The 21,376-nt window shown below is 47.3% G+C and overlaps 10 protein-coding genes across 10 annotated transcripts; 5 read left to right on the top strand and 5 right to left on the bottom strand.

Annotated features, from left to right (window-relative positions):
* Positions 1-84: 84 nt before the first annotated feature.
* Positions 85-1,989, bottom strand: GLAREA_08695 (uncharacterized protein; the record flags this gene model as incomplete). The annotated part of the gene is made up of 1 exon (XM_008077656.1): positions 85-1,989. One exon carries the CDS (start codon positions 1,987-1,989, stop codon positions 85-87), a length of 1,905 nt encoding a protein of 634 aa, XP_008075847.1.
* Positions 1,990-3,643: 1,654 nt separating this feature from the next.
* GLAREA_08694 (uncharacterized protein) lies at positions 3,644-5,580 on the bottom strand (the record flags this gene model as incomplete). Its single annotated transcript, XM_008077655.1, has 6 exons — positions 3,644-4,627; positions 4,677-4,839; positions 4,921-5,015; positions 5,068-5,226; positions 5,286-5,374; positions 5,427-5,580. 6 exons carry the CDS (start codon positions 5,578-5,580, stop codon positions 3,644-3,646), a joined length of 1,644 nt encoding a protein of 547 aa, XP_008075846.1.
* Positions 5,581-6,210: 630 nt separating this feature from the next.
* GLAREA_08693 (FAD/NAD(P)-binding protein) lies at positions 6,211-8,157 on the top strand (the record flags this gene model as incomplete). Its single annotated transcript, XM_008077654.1, has 5 exons — positions 6,211-6,244; positions 6,300-6,722; positions 6,781-7,772; positions 7,824-7,961; positions 8,035-8,157. 5 exons carry the CDS (start codon positions 6,211-6,213, stop codon positions 8,155-8,157), a joined length of 1,710 nt encoding a protein of 569 aa, XP_008075845.1.
* A 390-nt stretch (positions 8,158-8,547) lies between these two features.
* On the top strand, positions 8,548-10,759 carry GLAREA_08692 (Zn2/Cys6 DNA-binding protein; the record flags this gene model as incomplete). The annotated part of the gene is made up of 2 exons (XM_008077653.1): positions 8,548-9,910; positions 9,990-10,759. 2 exons carry the CDS (start codon positions 8,548-8,550, stop codon positions 10,757-10,759), a joined length of 2,133 nt encoding a protein of 710 aa, XP_008075844.1.
* Positions 10,760-10,819: 60 nt separating this feature from the next.
* GLAREA_08691 (FAD/NAD(P)-binding protein) lies at positions 10,820-12,298 on the bottom strand (the record flags this gene model as incomplete). The annotated part of the gene is made up of 3 exons (XM_008077652.1): positions 10,820-11,317; positions 11,366-11,742; positions 11,845-12,298. 3 exons carry the CDS (start codon positions 12,296-12,298, stop codon positions 10,820-10,822), a joined length of 1,329 nt encoding a protein of 442 aa, XP_008075843.1.
* Positions 12,299-13,298: 1,000 nt separating this feature from the next.
* On the bottom strand, positions 13,299-14,108 carry GLAREA_08690 (uncharacterized protein; the record flags this gene model as incomplete). The annotated part of the gene is made up of 2 exons (XM_008077651.1): positions 13,299-13,948; positions 14,012-14,108. The coding sequence occupies 2 exons, from the start codon at positions 14,106-14,108 to the stop codon at positions 13,299-13,301; spliced, it is 747 nt and encodes a 248-aa protein (XP_008075842.1).
* Positions 14,109-14,672: 564 nt separating this feature from the next.
* On the top strand, positions 14,673-16,282 carry GLAREA_08689 (MFS general substrate transporter; the record flags this gene model as incomplete). Its single annotated transcript, XM_008077650.1, has 4 exons — positions 14,673-15,072; positions 15,122-15,318; positions 15,366-15,424; positions 15,472-16,282. 4 exons carry the CDS (start codon positions 14,673-14,675, stop codon positions 16,280-16,282), a joined length of 1,467 nt encoding a protein of 488 aa, XP_008075841.1.
* Positions 16,283-16,801: 519 nt separating this feature from the next.
* GLAREA_08688 (Clavaminate synthase-like protein) lies at positions 16,802-17,971 on the top strand (the record flags this gene model as incomplete). The annotated part of the gene is made up of 1 exon (XM_008077649.1): positions 16,802-17,971. One exon carries the CDS (start codon positions 16,802-16,804, stop codon positions 17,969-17,971), a length of 1,170 nt encoding a protein of 389 aa, XP_008075840.1.
* Positions 17,972-18,380: 409 nt separating this feature from the next.
* On the top strand, positions 18,381-18,950 carry GLAREA_08687 (uncharacterized protein; the record flags this gene model as incomplete). The annotated part of the gene is made up of 1 exon (XM_008077648.1): positions 18,381-18,950. One exon carries the CDS (start codon positions 18,381-18,383, stop codon positions 18,948-18,950), a length of 570 nt encoding a protein of 189 aa, XP_008075839.1.
* A 746-nt stretch (positions 18,951-19,696) lies between these two features.
* Positions 19,697-21,315, bottom strand: GLAREA_08686 (uncharacterized protein; the record flags this gene model as incomplete). The annotated part of the gene is made up of 2 exons (XM_008077647.1): positions 19,697-20,663; positions 20,957-21,315. 2 exons carry the CDS (start codon positions 21,313-21,315, stop codon positions 19,697-19,699), a joined length of 1,326 nt encoding a protein of 441 aa, XP_008075838.1.
* Between the last annotated feature and the right edge of the window lie 61 nt (positions 21,316-21,376).

Raw genomic sequence — 21,376 nt, 5'->3', positions numbered from 1 at the left:
CGTAAATACATTATAAGTTAGTATCGCCGAGCACAAATTCAGCTAAATGATGGCAGTTGAAAGTTCTCTTGCAATGACGCAAAGTTATCGCAAAGTGATATCTAAAAAGATACCCGGTGGAAACATCGCTAGGTTGCTCTGCAAGAATATACCGTCCACGAAGAGAAACATTTTAGCGTTTCCAACCACGGTATGAAAGTCTCCTACAGGCCTCAATATCAAAGGTGTGCTACATCCAACGACAGCAAAAACCTGGTCTCCAATCTTGAGTCCTTCAGTTCCTAGTCCGAATGGTACATCTACCTTGTTGGTCTGGATTAGCCGTGATGGTGGCCATTGCTTATAAGAAAATGCAGTCCTCCATGAACACAGACGTTCTGCAATCCTGAGATGTCTTTCATTTGTTTCATTCAGGGACTCTCCTTTCCAGTTCATCTCTTCTTTTATTGTTTGCATAACCTCAGAGTTCTGGTTGGTGGCCTCAGGTAGTTCTGACAGCGGATAATGAACTTGAATCACTTCTTTCAGCCCCTTGTCCAATTTACTAACTTTGCCCTTTGCGCGTAAGAGGTGAAGTTGTATGAAGGACTCGAAGGGCTTAAACTTGGGGATAGAATTATAGTGTGGTGTTCCCATACTCTCGATTGTTCCTAGCAACACACATTTGACGTACATTGCGTTGCTCTTGCCATCAAACCGAACAACGGGATTGCTCAGAGGTGGAGGAGCTTGGGGCACATCAGGTCCAGCTACGACCCTGCCGCTACAATTCGTCTGCTTCCCAAAGTAGTTTGGCAACCATGTCGGAATACACTGTTTATTTGGGTTATCAGGTCGCAGCCAGCAGGACTCTCTGCAGCCAATCTGGAGCAAGAAGTCGAGATTATTTTCTGAAGCAATCCAGGCAAGAGTGATATCCAGAGCCATTCTAAGTATCGGCCGCTCGTAGTCTGGCACAATGTGCCTTCTGGCTTCCGGCGGAAAGCAGTTGTAATAGGCAAAGACGCAATCTCTTGGATTCGAACAATCTCGATGACGGAGATAGCAGCCCAACCAGGACGGAATCCGCAGATACCGTTTCTGGCGGCCATATCCAGGACGCATTGCCACCCGCTTGTCTCCAATGGCGATACTTCGAAGAAACGTCGAATCGGCATTATGCGAGTTGACGTCCACGAAGCGCAAGAAGTCTGCCAGGTCCAATGTTATCGAGCCATAATGTAGTGTTGCGTGGTCACTGTACATCATTTCCTGCACAGTCCATGCTCTACTCCAGTACTTTGAGCAAAAGATTGCTTCTACCGCTTGTTTGATTGGGACCCATTCTCCACTGTCATGATCTTTCGGGGCTACCAACTCCGGTTGTGAGAGAAATTTCATCGCTGACATGATATCAAGGCGACCATAGGAAGCATTTGCTAAGGGTTTGCCCAGCCAAATGATCGTATTCATTGCCCGGGAGTACCGATCGAGCATCTTGGTGACTTCTCTGCTGCGCTCAGTAAGGTCTGACTGGTTGATAACTAGAGCGTCAATCCATAGTAGGCGATCTTCGTCCAGTTTGCGCAGCCTCAGCAACGCTTCAAACAGGTTGGGAGTAACTAGGTACTCGAAACCATCCAACAAAATAGCCTTTAAGTCGTTTATTGGACCCCAAAAGTAAGACAGGGCCTCGTATTTGAGAGCATGGTCTTCTAGCGATACCAGAATTGAGCAGTGAACCTTCTCAGTACCCCGGTGAAGCTTCAGCAGTCTAAATGCCTTCGGTGCCAGTGGTGAGTATATCTGCTCTGCCGCGGCGGCATTCTTCTGGTATAAACTGTTCGGGTTGGTGGCGTCGCTGGTATCAACAGTTTGTCTAGACGGCCAAGTCGACTCAATAAGTTTCTCACAGACTCTGGAGTCATATGCACTTGTAATATAGTCCGGAGTGAACGACCCTTGGCTACCTGGGTCGTATCCCAGCATCATCGGATCTAGCATGTTCATGACGGGATACCCGCCAGCGGAGGCAGCTGACTTTTATCACGGAATTTGGTAAGCCAGCTTTGTACTCAGTCTGGCTGGCTCGCGTTCGCCTCAACCATAGCGAAGAAAGCTGCTCAAGCAGTAGGGAGGATAGGTCTGAGATATAGTTATAACGATATGAGGGAGGAAGCTGGTAATGTATTGTTCTCAGGCGGCAGCTCTTTACTCAGCCACACACGCTTATGGTCTTGCAGCAATGCTGCATGATGCATACCACCACACGGAATGAAGCACCAGCCTTGTTCATGGGGCTGACTATGTGAAATCCATACATCGTCGCCAGCTACTCAAATGAAATTCGACACCAAGAGTCGGTAAATGACGCTCCGATTACTGAGACAGACGGTACTGTTGTAGTGCTGTACTCACAGTCATAGTATTAGCCAATTTCTTAATGAAGAAAACACTACTGAGTGTACGATACACCGTATAGTACGTACCGTACCTGGGTACAACGACTTTCCTAGCCAGCTCGAGAAATCACTTTCCTCTTCTTCACAATACTGGCAAGCCAGTATTTGCAATGAAAAGAGCACTCGTTGGAGGTAGTGTGATTCCGAGAGTGAGGTGATCCAAAAATTGGTAGCTTTCTTTTGGTTGGTGTGGCCAAAGAGCATCAGAGTGTGGAAGGTTCGAATTAAAAAATACATTGACCTTCGCACTGTGGTAGCATTCTTTGATTGAGCGAGTGTGCCCTGGGAGTATGAAAAGGAAAGCAAGAATACGAGATGGGAGCACAGCTTTTATAGCTGGTGATGGCGGGGTCACGTAGGATCTACAGTCGACTAAAGTAGGGAATTTCTTTTTTTTTTGTTTTTTTGGGATTCCATACTAGTCTTTTTACCTCAGGCGCTATGTAGACGTTCTATCTAAGGTTAGGTTTAGGCTACAAATGTAGTCAGGAGCTTTGGGCCCTGCTGCAGAACCAACATAATAAACGCAAGCATTATACAACCAGAAATCCAAAGAAATGTAATGAAAAACCAAAATCAAAAGTCCGACTCCCATGCACCCTCCATTTTGCCCTTCCCTTTCCGATACATTGTGTTGATACACTGTGAGGGGCCCCATGAGGGCTAATTAAAGTAGCGTACAATGAGTCACGTCTTTTAGTCGAAAGCTGTTGACGTCGAGCTCTAAAGCCAAGCTTTCGTAAGGGCCATATTACGTAGCACTAGCTGCGTTTGGTACGGAGCCTAGCACGATATAATATAGATCGCTTTTCTTGGCCGGAATTTGGGAAAGAATAAACGTAGTATCTAGGGATCTGAATTTTCGCTGCTTCGATACGATATTAGCCAAAAGGGACAGTTTATACAAGGCTGGAAAAAGCGAGAAGACAGTGCAAGTAATTGACACGACTAATTAGCTAATCTTTCCGAGGAAACGCAGGATGAACGGAGCAAAGATGAATTTATTAAAAGCCCGGCGAAACTGTGACGTAGCTGAATGAGCAGTAAATATTGATAGATTGAAGGAGATTGCTTTTATATACTTCTTTTGCCCAGCAAGTTTCTGTATTTGATTCCATCTCTCCGCTAATCCCCAACCCATACTCCCACACAACCACAGCCACACGAATACAATTAAATTACGAAGCCACCCCAAAAAGAAATCAAACTTTCCTCTCAAAGGCCTCCAACCCCTTCTCATCTCCAAACCCCTCACCCTCCCCATGCTCCTTCTCCACCCCTTCAACAACAACCACCGTCCCATCCAAATCGAAATCCACCTGCACACCCCGTCCCGGCACGGGACTCAGCAAATTAAACGCCCAAAACAGCCCTCCACTAATGATAAACCCGATAAAATAACTAATCTGATAGAACCGTCTCCACGTAATCGCAATCTCGGTCCCGCCAACCTCAGCGACAAAGCCAGGAAGCGCAGGCCACATACCGATGAGATAAGCGAGCATAGCGCGCCAGTTGACGCCGAATGTGAACCAGTAGATACCATTAGGTTTGTAGAGTTCAGGGATATTCCACTTCGTGCCTCTGATGATCCAGAAATCAACAATGAGGATCGCGGCCGCGGGGGACATGAAGACACCAAAGGAAGAAAGGACAGTGATGAAGGTCGCGGATCCGGTAAGAAAACGCCATGGTTGGGCGAGGACGCCGAGGATGGAGAAGACGATCGCGCCGCGGCGTTGAGAGAAGTATTTCGGGACGAGCATGGCAATGTCCATGCCGGAGGAGACGCAGTTCTGCGTGTAGTTGACGAAGACGGTGACGGAGAGGAGACCGAGACCCGCGAAGAAGGTGCCGGCGCGGCAAGCGGGCGTGTAGGTTGTTGCTTGGACGGATTGGAGGGAGAGGAGGGGGTTCCATTGGGCTTCGCCGTAGACTTGGATGAGTGCTGAGGTTGAGAGGATGCCGATAAGAGCTGTGAGGATGACGGTCAAGAAGAGGGCTAGAATTGCGGGGGTTGAGGTATGGCGAGAACGGCCGTAACGTGTCCAATCTGATACTCGATCTGTTCCTCCTGTGTATGTACCTGCCACAGAGGTGATTCCTTGCATGACACGGAATCCAACTTCGGCTTTGGTAAGTTTGAGCTGCGAGGAGACAAGATTGCCTGGACTACCACCGTTCATCTGGGGGAAGCATTAGCATTTGATGACAATATCGGCCAAAAAGACCAACATTAATCGCCCAAGCCATAATTCCCAACAAAGTTGCTGTTGCGACTACCACCTGAACTTCCAACAACTTTTGGATTTTGTGTGCTGGTATGAAATAGATGATGGGGAAGTATAGGCAGATGAAGAGGACGAATCCAATCAATCCCGGTGTTGTGATACCGGCACTATGAAAAGTCAGCTCAAAAACATTCGCATGATGGTCGTGCTATAAATCTACGACTAGACTTGTTTATGATCTGACTGACCTATCAGGAAGAGTGTTTTTCATCGTCAGAAAGCTATGAGATAGTGCATTGAGAATAAGAACGAAAGCCTGCCCTCCGAAATACATTTGCGTGCCCTAATAACGGTTAGATCTGGTGTCTCGAGATGATTCTCGTGGGAAAACTTACATAAAATACGAATGATTGAAAGACATTCAGCATAATACAGAAGTAACTACCCCATAGCCCAAACGACGCTCTGGCAAGCATTCCATATCCCAGGTGATGTTTCGCTCCTGGGGTTCCGTTGAGAAAGGCAGTGGCACTAGCTAAGAGCATCCCAATTGTCTGTTAAAGAGAATTTAGTAGCATTCTTTGAGCCCCTATTGCCAACCGAGAAGACGTACGACTGAGGCCATCGCTTGACCTGGTGTAAGACCAATACCAATCAAACTACTGCCTATAGTCCACGATGACAGGCAGATACCACAAGTTCCTGCGAAATGGTTAATATCCGCTGGGAAATCTTGAAGAGTTAGGAGTCATACCCCAATAACTGACAAAGGCATATACTCCATAGGTACGCTTGTCGTGGGCGACAGGATAAACATCTCTGTTTCCCCATCTGCTCGTGGTGATACTCTCATATTCATCGTCAGTCGGCTTGACTTCGAGCTTTTGCATAAATCGGGAGAGCGCCATTTTGTCGACGTTTGCAAAAGTCGATGCTGTGAACAGTTCAACGCTGAGGGAGCACTCTCAAATTTGACTTCAAATTGATATCTCTTTCTGACTGCCTTGTTACGCCACCAGATAGGTTAGGCCACAATTGTTGATTCTACAATACGTGGACGACACGAATGTCAAAGCGCCATCACATACTTGCCACCGATATCTCTGATAAGAGCGGATCAATGTCCCCAATTGTCAAGATACTATGCGTCTAGGCCTAGATTGCCTAGAAGCGACTGTCATGGGTCTCCTGTAGTCGAGATTGGTCCTTGAAATCCCATCGGATGTCTGTACCGACGGGTCACCAAGAAGCGACAGTGGGGCCCCTGAAAGTCCCCCAGATAAGACGCTTTGAAGAATCAAGTGGGCAATCTAAACACGAACCTAGACCACGAGACTGATAGGTTACCTGTCTAGAACTTCAACAAAAATGGTTCTTCAAAAATTACAGTACCGTAGAATAAGTGGAACGGCTAGAATTGATTAAGGATCTCAGTAGTGGCTTGTATTAGACACTATACCAGAACAAACCTACAGTGAAGGACCCAATTGAACTTACAACAAGTACCTACGTTTGCTGTAACTTGCGAGACAGAGGAAATGAACGGTTCCTATGACTTCATAGTTGTTGGTGGTAAGGTGATAGAAAACACGTACCTGTCTAGAACTCTAGCTGATAATTGGGACAGCGGGTGCTTCAGGCTGTGTCCTGGCTTCGAGAATAGCAAACACTTCATTACGGCCATCAGTCCTACTGCTCGAAGCTGGGGGGTCGAACGACAACGTAGCTCATCTTTCAGCCGCCCAAAGATTTGAGGTTGCCTTCAGCGAAAACTCCCCACTGAACTGGAATTACAAAACAGCAGAACAACATCAACTAGCGGGACAAAGAATCGATTACTCGAGAGGCAGAGGCCTGGGTGGTAGCACGGCAATCAACTTTTGCGGCTGGGTTGTAGGGCCACGCGACGACTGGGACGAGTGGGCGAATCAAGTCGGAAATCAGAGCTTTAGTTGGAAGAACGCCAAAAGATGCTTGGAAAGAATAGAAAACTTGGATGCCAATATCCCAGATCCAGCGCTGAAAGAATATGTATATGCGGATGTAAGAGGTACGATATCAAAGGCGATTTAGAAAAGAAGACCCTTTGCTGACAGTATCATACGAAGATCATAGCACTTCCGGCTTAGTCAACCTTTCATATGGCGATGCATGGTTGCCAGATATAGAGGACATATTTGTCGCAGCAAAGGAATCGGGCCTCCGAATGAACCAAGATGTAAACTCAGGGGACCCTATTGGCTTCGGCATGGGAAGCGTTTGTATCCACGAGGGAACCAGGATAACATCAGCAAGTGCATATCTTGCCTCCAGCCCGCTAAATCTCACAACTCTGCCAAACAGTGCCGTCGCACGTGTGAATTTCGAGGGGAAAAGGGCTATCGGCGTCGAAACAATGGACGGCAGACAATACCGAGCCGTGAAAGAGGTGATCCTATCAGGCGGTGCACTCAACACTCCTCAAATACTCATGCTATCTGGCGTTGGGCCAAGCAAGCAGCTCTCCAAGCATAACATTCCTGTGGTGCACGATTTGCCACAAGTAGGACAGAATCTGCAGGACCACTGCTTCTCTTCTGTCGGGATCGTGATGGAGAAAAAGGGACCGACCCTTGAAGGGCAACCGTTATCACAAAGCCCGACGCCGATGGGTTGGCTCAAACTGCAATCCGTGACAGGGTCGAAGGAGTACGAGGCTCTCCCGGATGAGAAGAAGAGGTTTCTGCAGTCTTCGACGGTTCCCTCATTTGAACTCGCGACGGTTGGCTTCCCTTTAATCTACCCATTTGATGATCTGCAACTAACACTTCAGAAGCATACGCCTGCAGCATTTCTGTCATACGAAGAGGCTCCGGAAGAGCGATTTCTCGGTAGCATGTGCCTAATCATGAACCCACAGAGCCGCGGAACCGTCACGCTGGAATCAGCAGATCCGCTGGCAGCTCCTCTGATTGATCCTAAGTTCTTAACACATCCTTATGACCAACGTGTGATGATAGAAGGTATACGTGAGGTGATGCGTATATTGTCCGCTCCAGTGTATGCAAGTCGAACTATTGAGAAAGTAGGACCAAGAGACGAGTCGGACGAGGCGATATTGGTATGTACGCCGGATTTTTCATCCATGTTCAGTCTGACCACCATGCCGCAGGACCATATACGGAAGCACATGGGAAGTTCCTGGCACATGTCATGTACAGCTCGCATGGGATTGAACCCCGAAACCGCCTGTGTAGACTCCAATTTTCGGGTTTTTGGCCTCGAATCGCTGCGGATTGTTGACTTGAGTGTTTGTCCATTTGTGCCAAAGTATATTAAACCGCAGCCTGCTCTTCACATCGGCTCTGCTAACTTTCTATCAGCAATCATACCCAATCCACGGCATATATTGTTGGAGAGATGGCAGCAGAGAAATTGGTGACAGAATACGACCTGGATTCGCAGAAGAGGATGCCTGCGAAGTTATGATTAGCGACGATCCATAGCCAAGCGATGTAGGCATATTGTATATATTCACCTGTTGACGGATTGAGGTTAAGTGATGTAACAGAATTGGTGCAGAAAGGCAATTGTATTTAGTAGGATTGAAACGAATGTCGTGGCGCTAAACCCACTCTATGATTCCATAAATTCGCCCCTGTTTACCCCGGATTATTGAAGCTCCGAACTTCTCCCAAGCGGACCCTTCTCCTGCTCCTTATCGCGCGCGCTGTCATCAGTCAACAACCCAGAACCCAGATATCAGAGTCCATCCCCACCTTTGTGTTCCACTCAAGATACCCAAGATACCATTAGTTCAGCTCAAACCAGATACATTTCCGGCTATCCCATCAATTCCATCATGTCGTTCACTCACAATCATCTTTCTTCACATCATGGAGGCGGTCAACACCAGTCGTCGCGTCCCTCCAGAGAAGAGGAAACGGACAGAGACGTCTTGCGACAAGTGCAAGACGAGGAAACAAAAATGCGATAGGATCATGAGCCAGTCCCAATGTCGATATTGCCAGCTTCATGCAATTGCGTGTACCACCACGCAGCCGCGCAAAAAGCGTCTGTACGGTAACGCCGAATCAATAGGAGGAAGGTTGGTATTGCTCGAATCTCTTGTAAAAGGACTTGTCCCGGAAGCAGACTTATCGACGAATGATGAGATGCAGCAATTGGGGAAATCTCTGGGAATACCATTGCCGGTGATTGAAGAGAGTATCGCGACAGGAGACGCAGATGCAATTGAAACAAAAGACGATGATTACACCCTCCCACTTCTTCCGGATCAGCAAGGCCAAGTCCAATATATCGGCCCTTCCAGCTCATTCTCATTTCATCTGCATCTGAGAAAACTCATTGGGAACGATGCCGCTTGCGAATTTTCCATGTTTGGACAGAACGCTGCGGACCAGTACGAAACAGCTGAGAATCCTCTTGTGGTCTCGAAGAGGCAGAACAGCCTTGGAAGTGAAGATCGGAGAGGGTCTGTTCCTACTGACTACGGCTCGCCTTCTGATGCAGTCAGAGAAATCGATGGGCCAGTTCTCGAGACCTTGGTAGACACATATTTCGATGTCATCCATTCCGACTTTCCTGTGCTTCACGAAGCGTCATTCCGTGGCACGTACGAAACATGGTCTTTATCGTCTTCATCGGCAGACCCATCTTGGCTTTGTGGGTTGCTTTGTGTCTTGATCCTTTCGAGGCGTGTTGCTTCAATCACTATACCGGACGAGGCAGAGCGAAAATGGTGGCGCCACGTTCAGACACTTCTGCCTACAGTTTTCTTTACTTCAAATCTTTACACAGTCCAAGCGCTTATGCTTGCGGCGTTGCATCTTCATAATACTAGTCACAGAGATGCATGCTGGAATATTACTGGAACTGCTGTTCGCATTGCATTTGCGATTGGTTTACACCGAGATGACGTTAAACATACGCAAAGTCCACTGGGAAGAGAACTTAGAAAGCAACTTTGGTGGACGCTCTACGCCTTTGAGCATATGCAAGTGTCATCTTACGACAGACCAAGCGCCATTGCGTACACTCTGAGTTCTGTCAGTTTCCCAAATGAGAGGATTGTAGGAGTTGCCGGTCACTGCCCTCAAGATTTTATGAAGTGGTCTCAGCGGCTCGTTGTGTTGCTTGGGTCCGCTTGCAGAGCGCTGAATCCGACTGGTTCTGGTAGCACGAGTGCAGAAGATGCGTACTCTGGACCACTCTCTCCAGCAGCTGGTGTTCTTCGAGGTACGTCCTTCCTTCGGGCTGTTTATGTCCCCTTGGTCTTTGCACGAAACGCCTGAGTGAATGCTAATGTCACTAATAGAATTGGATAAATGGAAAGAAGCGCTGCCACTCCATTTGCGTCTTGAAGTCACAGATTCTCTCGCACCTTCATCTCAGAGACCCCTCCTCTTGTTACATGTTCAATTTTACTATATTAGAGTTTTGATGTCCAGGGCTGCATTGCTTCGTCGAGCAACTAGAATGTCCAAGGATCCAGAAAGCACACTAACACCAACGCTTCTTACGGTTTCTGAAACATGTATTGACTCTGGAAGATCACTGGCATGTATCATGAGGAAGCTTGGTGCAATAAACAAGTTTAACTCATGTACATGGTGGGACATATTTTACACCGTTGCGTCCTCTTTGATACTTGTTCTGGACATCATATGCCACGTTAAGCAGGGGAAACATGAGACGCTGGCAGACTCGCAGAAGCTATTACACGATTTGGCCACAATGGTTTCGTCCCAGCTTGACAGTTCCAAGGTCCCGGGATCTATGCGGACGTGGGGTGCTATCGTTATCGAGGTCAGCGCAATGGCAGATCAGTACGTTTTAACCTTCCATAGGGCTGGAAAAGACGAACAGCAAGGCTTCTCGCCAGATAAAAGTCCATTGTTGAAATCGCCGAAAGCTATCAGTGGGGGAAGTCTTGACTGTTCTCTATCCGCTATTCCCAGTCACCACGCACGTGCAAGCCAGGACCACTTCTGGCCGCAGCTATCATATATGGACGATGCAAACGACAACCTGCAAGATTGGAGCTGGGACGACATAGGCGAAATTCTCCGTGCGGGCGCTTCATGATCAATTGGTTCATTTTGGATTACAATAAAACAGTCCTTACGCTAATTATGCTACGCTATACTATGATACAACACACTGAAATATGCTTGTCTTCTTCTTAGATGTCTTTTCAGCAGACCCCTTGCCCACTGTTGGTAATCTTGCGACCTTCTTTCTAAACTCCTCTTCTGCGATTTTCACATCTGCCTCGAGATCATACCACCATATTAGCGGAAGTCGTCTATTTGCGTCCTCGGTGATCTTTTCTAAGTCGGTCCCAAAATCAGGGTGGGTGAGGAAGTAAATGTCGCCAACGTCTTTACTTTCTTGAACAACCTTTTGCGCTCTTGGTCGCCTGATCAAGTCATAGACCTCAAACGCCGCATCTAGCTCGCTTGCGTTTTTCACCAAGCCCAAAACTCTAGAGAGAACCAAAGCATCCTCTAAACCTTGTCCAGCGCCAGCTGCTTGATTAGGGCTTGAGGCGTGGGCGACGTCACCAAGAAGACAGATCCTTTCCTTCACGTATGTTGGGGTATCAGGGTGATGGAAGAGTGGCCATCTCATCGGCTTCACGTACTACTCAAATATCAGTTCTGCGTTACGAGCCAGAAGTGCGAGACTTACTTCCAACAGTCCTATGAGTCGCTTGTCAAAGCCTTCGAGTTCTCTCAACATCTCCTCTTTCTCTACCGGCCGTGCTGCCTGCTCTCCAACCCAAGGTTTGTCATCGTTGACAAATACCACAATGTTCACTTCTTTACCGCCTGATATGGGGTACATCGCCCAACCTTTATTAGGCATCATAAACCAGCGAGCGTCTTCAGCATATGTTCCAATGATGGCTTTCGCGTTTTCCATTGTGGTAATTCCTCGGTAAACATACTCGTTGCAGTACTTTGCTGGGACCTCTTCTGGGTATCTCGATTCGAGGACTTCGCGTCTGGTCATTCCCTTGATTCCGTCGCATCCGATCACAGCGTCGAATATGACCTTTTCACCATCTTAACAGTATGAGTTAGTCCTTAATTGCGCAGAGCTATTTGCTCGTCACATCGGAAGCGACAAATCAGAACCGAAAGCAACAATGAAATCATATAACTGACCTGTAAACTCAATACTCACTTTCGAATCCTTCTGCACAAGCGACACAACTCGTTTATTAAACTTAACAGTTCCCTCGGGTATCAAACTCTTCATCACCTCCAACAAAGCTCTTCGATGAGCACTACTGCGAGTAAAATCTGGATGTCTGACCGATCCACCATGTCGAAACCCCTCTTCGGCTCCCAAAATCTCTATTTGCTCGTTGTATCGTTCCGGTGCGGTATTCCCAACTTTAATGTCGTCGTACATCTTTGCGAATTCCTCGTCCATCAACGCCATAGCTTTCAACGAATTCGGTCCCAATCCGATACCAGCTCCCACGGCATCAAAGACAGGGGCGGCTTCATAGACTGTACATCGAACATTTTGTTTCAGAAGTCCAATCGCGAGGGCTAGTCCGCCGATACCTGAGCCTATGATGGCCAAGGAGAATGATTGGTCGGTCGACGACATTATGAAAATGAGAATACGATGAATTCAAGACGCAAAATACATCAGATCTAATCCTCAAAAGTGTGTTTATTGTTGATTTGAGTTTCAACATTCGCCTGCTCTGAACTACGATAGCAGGGGTCCTGCGCGATTAGCTATCCGAGTCAGGGGGCGATATAGCAAAAGTGGTGTCGGATACAAGTAACCGATCTCCATATTTCTGGATATCGACATTTGGGCCCACTATAGCTCGCTTCAGACATCCACGGGGTGGTTGCTATGATGGATGTTGATTTGGAGGGGTTATGAGTTTGAATGAATTATTTGAGAAAAGGTCTCACATCTTCAGTCTTTTATATGAGCTCGATTAGAGACAAGACCACCAACAAAACGACCGCCATCATGACAGCCCCAATCACCCGCGTGACAATGATCAAACTGCCCTCTCCAGACCACCACACCATCGCCCTAAAGGGCTTCCAAAACTTCACCGAAACTCAACAAAAAGTACTCATCAACTCCCCTTCCCTCTCCCTATATCCCCTCCCTTTTCCTCCCCCTCATCACTCCCCCAGCTAACACCCCTCAGTCCGGCAGACCCTACATCATCTCCATGGAAGCCGGCCCAGCAAACGGCAGCGCCGCCGACCAAGGCTACAATTTCGTCACCAAATCCGTGTTTAAAAGTTTAGAGGATATGCGGTATTATGAGACGGTATGCGAGGCGCATAATGTGTTTAAGGGGTTTTTGAGGGAGAATGCGCCGGTGGCGGGGTTGATGACCGTGTGGTTTCAGGCGGGGTTTAGTTATGTTGAATAGACCAAAACCAAATCATCTATTCAGCAACCTAATTGAGTTTGGTATCTGGATATATGTTTTGACTTGAGGGCTGTCCTAGTGGTTCTTTAAGCTACACTTGATCTTGAATGAGTCTTAGCAGTTGAGAAAGAGACAGTTTATAAGTATTTCAAACGACAACTCAAAGATTTCTTAAGTTTTCAAATTACTGCCCTAATCTAACTAATACTTCTCCAAAAGGCTCCCCCACCCCTTAATCTGGTCCATAATCCCATTACTCCTATAAGCATGCCACACCGTCGCAACATTAATCGCCACAACCGGCTTCCCAAGCTCAACCTCCATCTCCGCCGCCGCCTCCCCCGCCAACAGATTCGTGCCAGCCTGAATCAACAACTCCACCTCGGGCCCATCAACCCGTCTAAACGCCTCCTTCACCTCCTCCTTGCCCACCTCCGAAATTGACGTCGCAGTCGCACATCTCATCCCATAAATCGCTTTTACTTCACACCCAATCTCCGTAAAGAAATCCACAACCTGCTGATCGCCCACCTCCTGATACGGCGTGATTATCCCAATCCTCTTAACCCCATACGTCTCAATCACCTTCCCGCACGCCGCCGCCCCGGTCGTGATACCGAGTCCGCCAGACAAATCGCCCATGAAGCGTACGAACTCTTCGGCGCCGTTTTTGCCGCCCCAGAAGGTTTCGGCGGACATGCCCATTACTAGGTAGTCGATTTTGGCGTGTAGCACCGATTGAACGGCGCGTTTTATCTCGACGCGGAGCTCTTCGAGGAAGGCGACCATGGATTCGTTGCTTGAGAGGTCGGGGTTGGCGGCGAAGATGCGGCCGCTGTGCCAGGAGACGCCTGGGTGTTGTTAGTTGTGGGAATGGGAGGTTGGGTTAGGAAAGGGATTTTGAGGGGTCTTACCTGGGACGAGCATGCGGTTGAATTCTGCTTCTACGGAGGTGTTTGTGGAGGGGAGGATGAGGCCGAACTGGGCGCGGTTTGCTAGGTGTCCGACCATTTTGAGGGATTCAATTATTTGATTTTAGACAGGTCGACTTTTGTTACTTGGGATTCAGAGTGTTGTGGTATTAGAAAATGTCTTCCAAGTCGCGGTCGCGTCGAAATGGTTTCGGCAGCCTCAATGTTCATCTTGGTATAAACATGAAGCTCAGGATATCGGCTGTCCGCTCCGCACGGTGGGATATGCAATGCATACGGATTGTACAAGCTCCATATTGTTATCCAGGAACCAGACACTAGGTCCCGTAGATATGGTAAAATCCCACTTTTGGACGCTAATGATACTGATCAACATCCGGCAGCATACTTGCGGAGATAACTCTGATAACCATCCCTGTAACAGCTGGCAGTCTGTACCGCCGCGAGTCAAAATCTTGGCTTATCGTAATTTGGCATGACTTTTGTGTAGGGCGTGGTTGAAGGGGAATTCAGGTATATTTGAGATGATCCATTGTTGAAAACAGGCGATCTTTGTAATTTTTCGCTGTTACCAAATCTATATTCCGGACTGATCTCAGATTTTCGAGTCTTGAAGTCGAAATACTGAAATCTTTTTGAAGCCATGGACTCCGAGAAAGTCGTCGTTAACGACGCGCCAGCTCTGGAAAAGAAAAGCCCACGAAGTCAAAACAGCACATCTTCCCCAGACTTCTCAACCGGCGAGACAGATTTCACGACAATATCCGCAGCTGAAGATCGTCGGCTGACAACGAAATTGGATTTGAAAGTTATTCCGATTCTTGGACTCCTCTACCTAATATGTTTCCTCGATCGAACCAATATCGCGAATGCCCGTCTCGCAGGTCTGGAAAAAGGGTTGGATATGCCGAAGAAAGGATTCAATACCGCTCTTTGGATCTTCTATATTCCGTTCGTTTTGGCAGAAGTACCGAGTAACATCATTCTGGCTCTGCCGTACGTTAAACCGAACTTGTGGTTGGGCGGTATGACCTTTATCCTTGGTAAGTCGCGACTCCCAAGCATCGTATTGGAGTTTCTAACATTTCACAGGTATCCTTTCCATGTGCCAAGGCTTAACGCACTCGTATGAAGGTCTTCTTGCCCTAAGATTTCTGATGGGAATCATGGAAGCAAGTCTTCCAGCCGGTGCAGGTCTACTCATTGCTTCATATTACCGAAAGAAGGAGCTCGCCCTTCGCTTCTGTTTGTTCTTGAGTCTTGGGTTGCTTGGTTCCTGTTTTAGCGGTGTATGTTCCTAATCAGCCGATGACTGTTTCTTTGCTAATAAATGTAGCTGCTCGCCTATGCGTTGATGGACTTGGATGGAAAAGCTGGACTCGAGGGGTGGCAATGGTATATATCTCCGCTCCTCCAAGCTTGTTCAAGACTAACAATATCAGGATTTTCATCGTGGAAGGTCTCGCAACAATCGTCTTTAGCTTCATTGCGCTGGTTTTCGTCCCACATTTTCCCGCGAAAGACAGCTGGCTTTCCGAAACGGATCGTTCACGCCTTCTAGCTCGTCTGGAGGCCGACAAAGGCGAAGCGAGCACAATAAATAGGCCTCTGATCAAAGTCCTTTTCGATCCCAGAATCTGGTCGATGACTCTCTTGTTCTTTTGCGCCGATGTATCCGCAGGTTCATTGTCATCTTTTAATCCGACCATCGTATCGCAATTGGGTTGGACAGCTCGACGAGCACAGGTCATGACGATGCCCATTTGGATTGTTGGAATCATCGGACCGGTAACCAGCGCATTTCTCGCTGGTAGATGGAATTCTCGAGCCGTATTTCTTGCACCCGCCATTATCTGTTCGTTGGTGGGTTGGGTAATTCATTATGTCCAATTGTCGTATGGTGTGAGATATATGGCTCAATTTCTCATATCCTTAGGAACGTTTATTCAAATGTCCTTATATATTGGTTGGCTAAGTGCGAATCTTCGCGGACCAAAGGAGCTTGGAGTAGGAACAGCCATAATATTGGGCGTGGGAAATTGTGCGAATTTCGTGAGCAGCAACATCTTCATCACAACAGAAGCTCCTAGATATCCAACTGGATTCAGTGTAGGGATGGCGCTCACTGCACTGGCATTGCCTGTGCTAGGTGGCGTCGTCTTATGGTTCTGGATGCACAACAAAAAGATCAGGGCGAGAATGGCTGCTGGCGCGGTGTTGGATAATCAAGTAGATTTTATCTATGTTATTTAGCGAAGAAAAGCCAGGTATAATATAACTGAGAAACGATATAGTTAATGCATGATATTTTTCCATAACAGAATTGATGGCGCACTCTGGTCGAATGAATAACCTTTCACTCCACCTAAGGGTACAAGATCGTTCGTAGCATCCGATAATTGTAATCAAGAATGACGAAGAAACTTCGCGCATGACGAACAAAACACCGCAACATAAGTATCGAATGAAACAGCTACAAACGTAAATTTCAAATATCTGATCCACAGGTTGTTCGTAGATCCATACTGAGCTATCCTGATGCATGTGAAATGGAATTGAGATACTTCGAGAGGTCTTCCATATAACTCAAAAGTGGGGACCTGTTCGTGGTGACATGCGGGGTTGAAATGACGCCAAATGATGCCTCTGCTGGATAAGCAGAACCCCCAAATGAACCTTGCAATTCCAGAAAATAGGCATATAAAGAGCTGAACAAACCCGGAAGGAAATGAAATGTATTCAAGTCTCGTGTGAAAACAATCAAAGAGAACCATGTCAGCAACATTGACGGAAAACGTGCCCGTTCAAGTCTCTTCGCTAGACTCATCGTCAGACCCTCATCAATATGACTACGACCGGTTACCAACATACACTCATCCTCCCGAGACAAACGAAAAGTTAAATTGGGCAGAGCTTGTAACGCTCGATCTCTCGGACTATGAACGAGAAGGTGGCAAGGAACGACTCGCAGCTCAACTCGAGCATGCAGTCCACCACGTTGGGTTCTTCTATGTGAAAAACTACGGTCTCTCGCCAGAAGAAGTAGACCAACAATTCAAACTTGCAAAATCCTTCTTCGCTCTACCCGTGGATGAAAAAGCCAAGTATGAGGTGGACTATGCATCAGCCGATTACAACGGCTGGCGAAGAAACGGTCATAGAAAAGAAGGCAGTACCAGAGACAATGTCGAGATATACAACATTCCCAAATTCACTGCCGATTTTGAGGGGAAATATGCACAGCCGCCACTGCTTCAGGCCCATATCAAGGATATCGAGCACTTTTCCCGGACTTTGCATGCAAACGTTGTGCTTCCACTCCTCAGGCTGTTTGCGATAATCTTGAGACTTCCGGACGAAGACTTTCTCGTCAACCAGCACACGTATGAAAAGAAATCCGAGGACCACTTTCGATACATGCTGTACAGAAAACGTACTCCTGAGGAGTGGGAAGCGAGTGGTGGTGGTGTGAGCAACGGACACACTGATTTAGGGACCGTAACATTGCTCTTCAGACAACCCATTGCAGGATTGCAAATTCTAGGAGACGACGGGAATTGGACCTGGGTATCCGCTCAACCAGGAACAATTACCGTCAATCTGGCCGACACGATTTCGCATTTGACGGGCGGATGGTTGAAGAGCTCAGTGCATCGTGTTGTGACTCCGCCGAAGGATCAATGGGCATATGACCGCACTGGTCTGTTGTATTTCGCTCGACCTCATAACGATACTGTCCTTAATCCGATTCTCGATTCTCCTGTGCTGAAAGAGGCGGGAGTAAAGCCGCGATTCGAGACGCCGGTGACGATGGAGCAATGGGTCAAGGCAAAGCAGACGTTGCAACTCAACCCGGAAATCTCTGCCAAAAGATATGCGGAGGCGGGAGATGGTACTGTAGAGGTGCTTGCCGGATTCAGAGATCGTAAATATAAGGAGTAAAATACGAGATGAGGATATACTCGCTTGAGACTTTGTAGATGAAAGGAGTTGGAAGACGAAAAATAAATTTGAAGTTGTTGTTTTCAATCTTATCTCCGTGCAATCTAATCGCCGAACGACCACATAATTACGCACATGCCGCCCCGCTTCTGCGCTAGCTGACTCCCCTGCATAAAACTAGACTTTTCGACGTCGGGCTTCCTCACAACTTGACTTAACTCACTCCTAGAAACACTTCCACATCGAGAGCCGACAATCGCCCTGTATATTGCTTTCTCGCGACATAATAAGCCTATCTAAATCACAAGCATACCTTCACAAGCGATCTTAGGCCAGTTCACCCTCGGATACCGCGGCGGTTTTTTTCTCCTCCTGGGACAATCGAGAAACGTGACATAAACCCCTCAAAATGGACAACCCACCACCAGTTATCACCGGCAAGCCTACCATATTCTTCGATAACCACCCGGAACAACAAGAATCTTATCTAGGATCCTACTACTCTTCCCTCAAGTCGACGCTCTACACCGCCTTCACCGGCCACGTAACGAAATTCCACCCACCAGGCCAACTCCGCATCATCTGGTGGACCAACGACGGAGCTCGCGGAATGCAAGACTACGACCTGCACAAATACGCATTGGTGCGTGATAACTTCTATGCATTGGATGCGATGAAAGAGGTTACGCGTGTGATCATCATGGGGTATCCGGGCCAAAATCCTTATATGTTGGACGACGCCGACAAGTTTGGGAAGAAGGGCAAGGGATGGAAGGATTTGAGTGAGGCCGAGATGAGGGCGAAGAAGGCGAAGGGAGAGGAGATGATGAACCAGACTGCTGAGGGAAGAACGGGCAAGTTGATTGACATTGATGGGGTTATTGAGAAGAGTGAGGAGATTGAGGAGGAAAAGATGAGGGCTAAGAGGGAGCAGAAGTGGAAGGAGAATGATGGTTTGATGAGTGGGGAGATGGTTTGAGAAGATTCAGGGATTTGGGAGAGGCGTTCAACGAAACGGAGTTTGGGATGCATCTTATCGGCGTGACGAGGGATTTCCAGGTCTATAATGGCAATCTTTGTACGTTGCTCGACCTTTATCGGTCGGTTTGGTCTATATCGCCCACATAACAATTTGAATACTACATATACCGCCTTCGTGTAGAGTCTCGCATCATCTGTGCGCCTTCTCGATCTAAGATGGGACATCACAACCGTGTTGGAGAATTTGAGACGTCCCCATTCCTTTCTCTCTACACAAGAATTTGCAATGAAGGAAGTGGTCGTAAAGCAGTTAATCAGCAAAAGATATGTTCAGAACTTGGCCCCATAAACTGCAATGTTGTCCAACAGCTCATATCAAAAGTCTAATCGTCATCTTTTGCAGTATAATCAACCCTCCTCCAAATCGCAAACCGCTCAATATATCCAACTCCAATGAGATTCTCACCCTTTAATGAGGTAGGAGTATTCTCTAGATCAATTTCCAATACCTGGAAGCCGAGAATTGGGGAATCCGGGACCTGTCCTTGACTTCCAGGGGAAGAATCAAGACGCTGATATTATTGAAGCCCGGAAAAAGAAACCATACTCACTTTAGTGAAAGGTTTGAACTCTCTAGTTTGGTATCACGTACGTTCGTTCTCAATATGGTAACTAAGTCTGCTTAACACCCCAAATTAACTCCCTCTCTGCAAATATCCAAAACCCTTAAACAGCATGAATATCTCATCTTCGGTCCCAGTAATTATCGAATATACCTCTCGGCTGAAAACACTCTATAGCTCTCATCTCAAATCCATCCAACCTCTCGAACCGCAATTTCAACCCATCAGTGCCATTTCCGTATCTCGTAATGCGCCAAGCGACGTTATCCAGCCGCAAATATCGTAATTTTGTGCACCGGAGGGCTATCTCATACCCAAAGCTGCCATAAACCGGCATGTGTTCTTCATGTTGAACCCGACAACCATATAGATGAAGCTGTTCAAGTTGTGTTGCTCCTTTGATCCTTTCGAGGGTTTTAGATTGTCTCTCTGGCGTATCACAACTAGCGAATGCTGAAAGTGCTTGTAAATTCTGCAACTTCCTAGCGTTCAGATCATCTCCGTCATGCGAAGAGCCGTAAATAGGATTTATTCCTGTCGTTAATGACTTTAGCTTGGGCTGAGGCTCTCTCCGGTTGTCTACTTTATTCGATATCAGGCAAGCCAAATCTTTAATCAAGCCATACCTGGTAGCAAGCTGCCTTATTTGACTTTTGTCTAAGTCTTGTGCCCATTTCTTTTCGCTTTCGCTAAAGTTTGTAACCTCGAACTTACTCAGCTTAGGACAATGGCTCGGAGTTAGGATGGACCATGCTACATTCTCGTCGTTCATTATCGTGCCCAACGGCGTGAAAGAATACTTATTATGAATATACACGTCCTCTAAGTACGTGAGGTCTGTTAGACCTTCAAGGTACGTTCCTGGCTTCCGAAGTATCATACTTCGGCCTAGCACAAGCTTTTTGAGCTGGAGCGGTGTACCACCTGCCTCCACGTAATCTAGGCATGTTTGCTCCCAGAACCCAAGGTACTGCTCTGTGCAGTCAACAGCTTCACTTCCTAAGCGTTCGAGAGTAGGATACTTATCGAGAGAGCCAAAGTGCGTAAGCCAGGTGAGCTGAGCAGCACTTTGATCAACCTTGGTCGCGCTTCCGGCAGATCACCGTAAAGATTAGAAATTTCTAGTGTTGTCAATCCGGAAAAAATGCCTAAACGAGGGGTTTTGAAATGATGTTGTCTGCCCAGCAGACCACGTTCCCATTCAGTGGAGTTGGTGCTTCCCATTAAACTCTCGATTTGATTCTCATGATGGATGACTAGCGCTTTCAAATGTAGACAACTTTCTCGCAGAATTATTAACGTACTCTCTTGCAGCGGCATGTCATGCCAGCTTTGATCGAAAGAAATCAGCTACGAAATTCATTTGATTACTACGACATACCGGAATTCACTCAATTGAGGCATTTTTGGCAAGAGATCTCGCATGCCTTGATTATAATGGCCACAGACAACTGTCATGAGGTGGCCATCACCACGTTCTGGCGGAAAATTCAGTCGAACAGCAAGACCTATCTTTCGGGTGTATAGCAGGGCTTTGTTATCCAAAAGCGAACCGTGGAACAATAAAAACGCATTGTTCGGGCGAAACCATATTTCCTCGTACAGTCGAGGAGTGAAAGCAGAATTGAAGGTTTTATTGACCAAGCAGAGGTTATACAGGAGCTGCCGGTTGACGACGAAGTGAGAAAGGTCGCTCAACATCTCTGGAAGGCTAGCGAATTGGCTAGCAGCGTAGGCCATGCTGTGTGGCTTCTGCCTGGGAAGGTTTTGGCGTCTCTGCGTCCACGATCCTACAGGAGAA

Source organism: Glarea lozoyensis (genome assembly GCF_000409485.1).
Source record: "Glarea lozoyensis ATCC 20868 chromosome Unknown GLAREA1, whole genome shotgun sequence".
Taxonomy (NCBI): Eukaryota; Fungi; Ascomycota; class Leotiomycetes; order Helotiales; family Helotiaceae; genus Glarea; species Glarea lozoyensis.
This window is presented reverse-complemented; position numbering and strand designations above follow the sequence as displayed.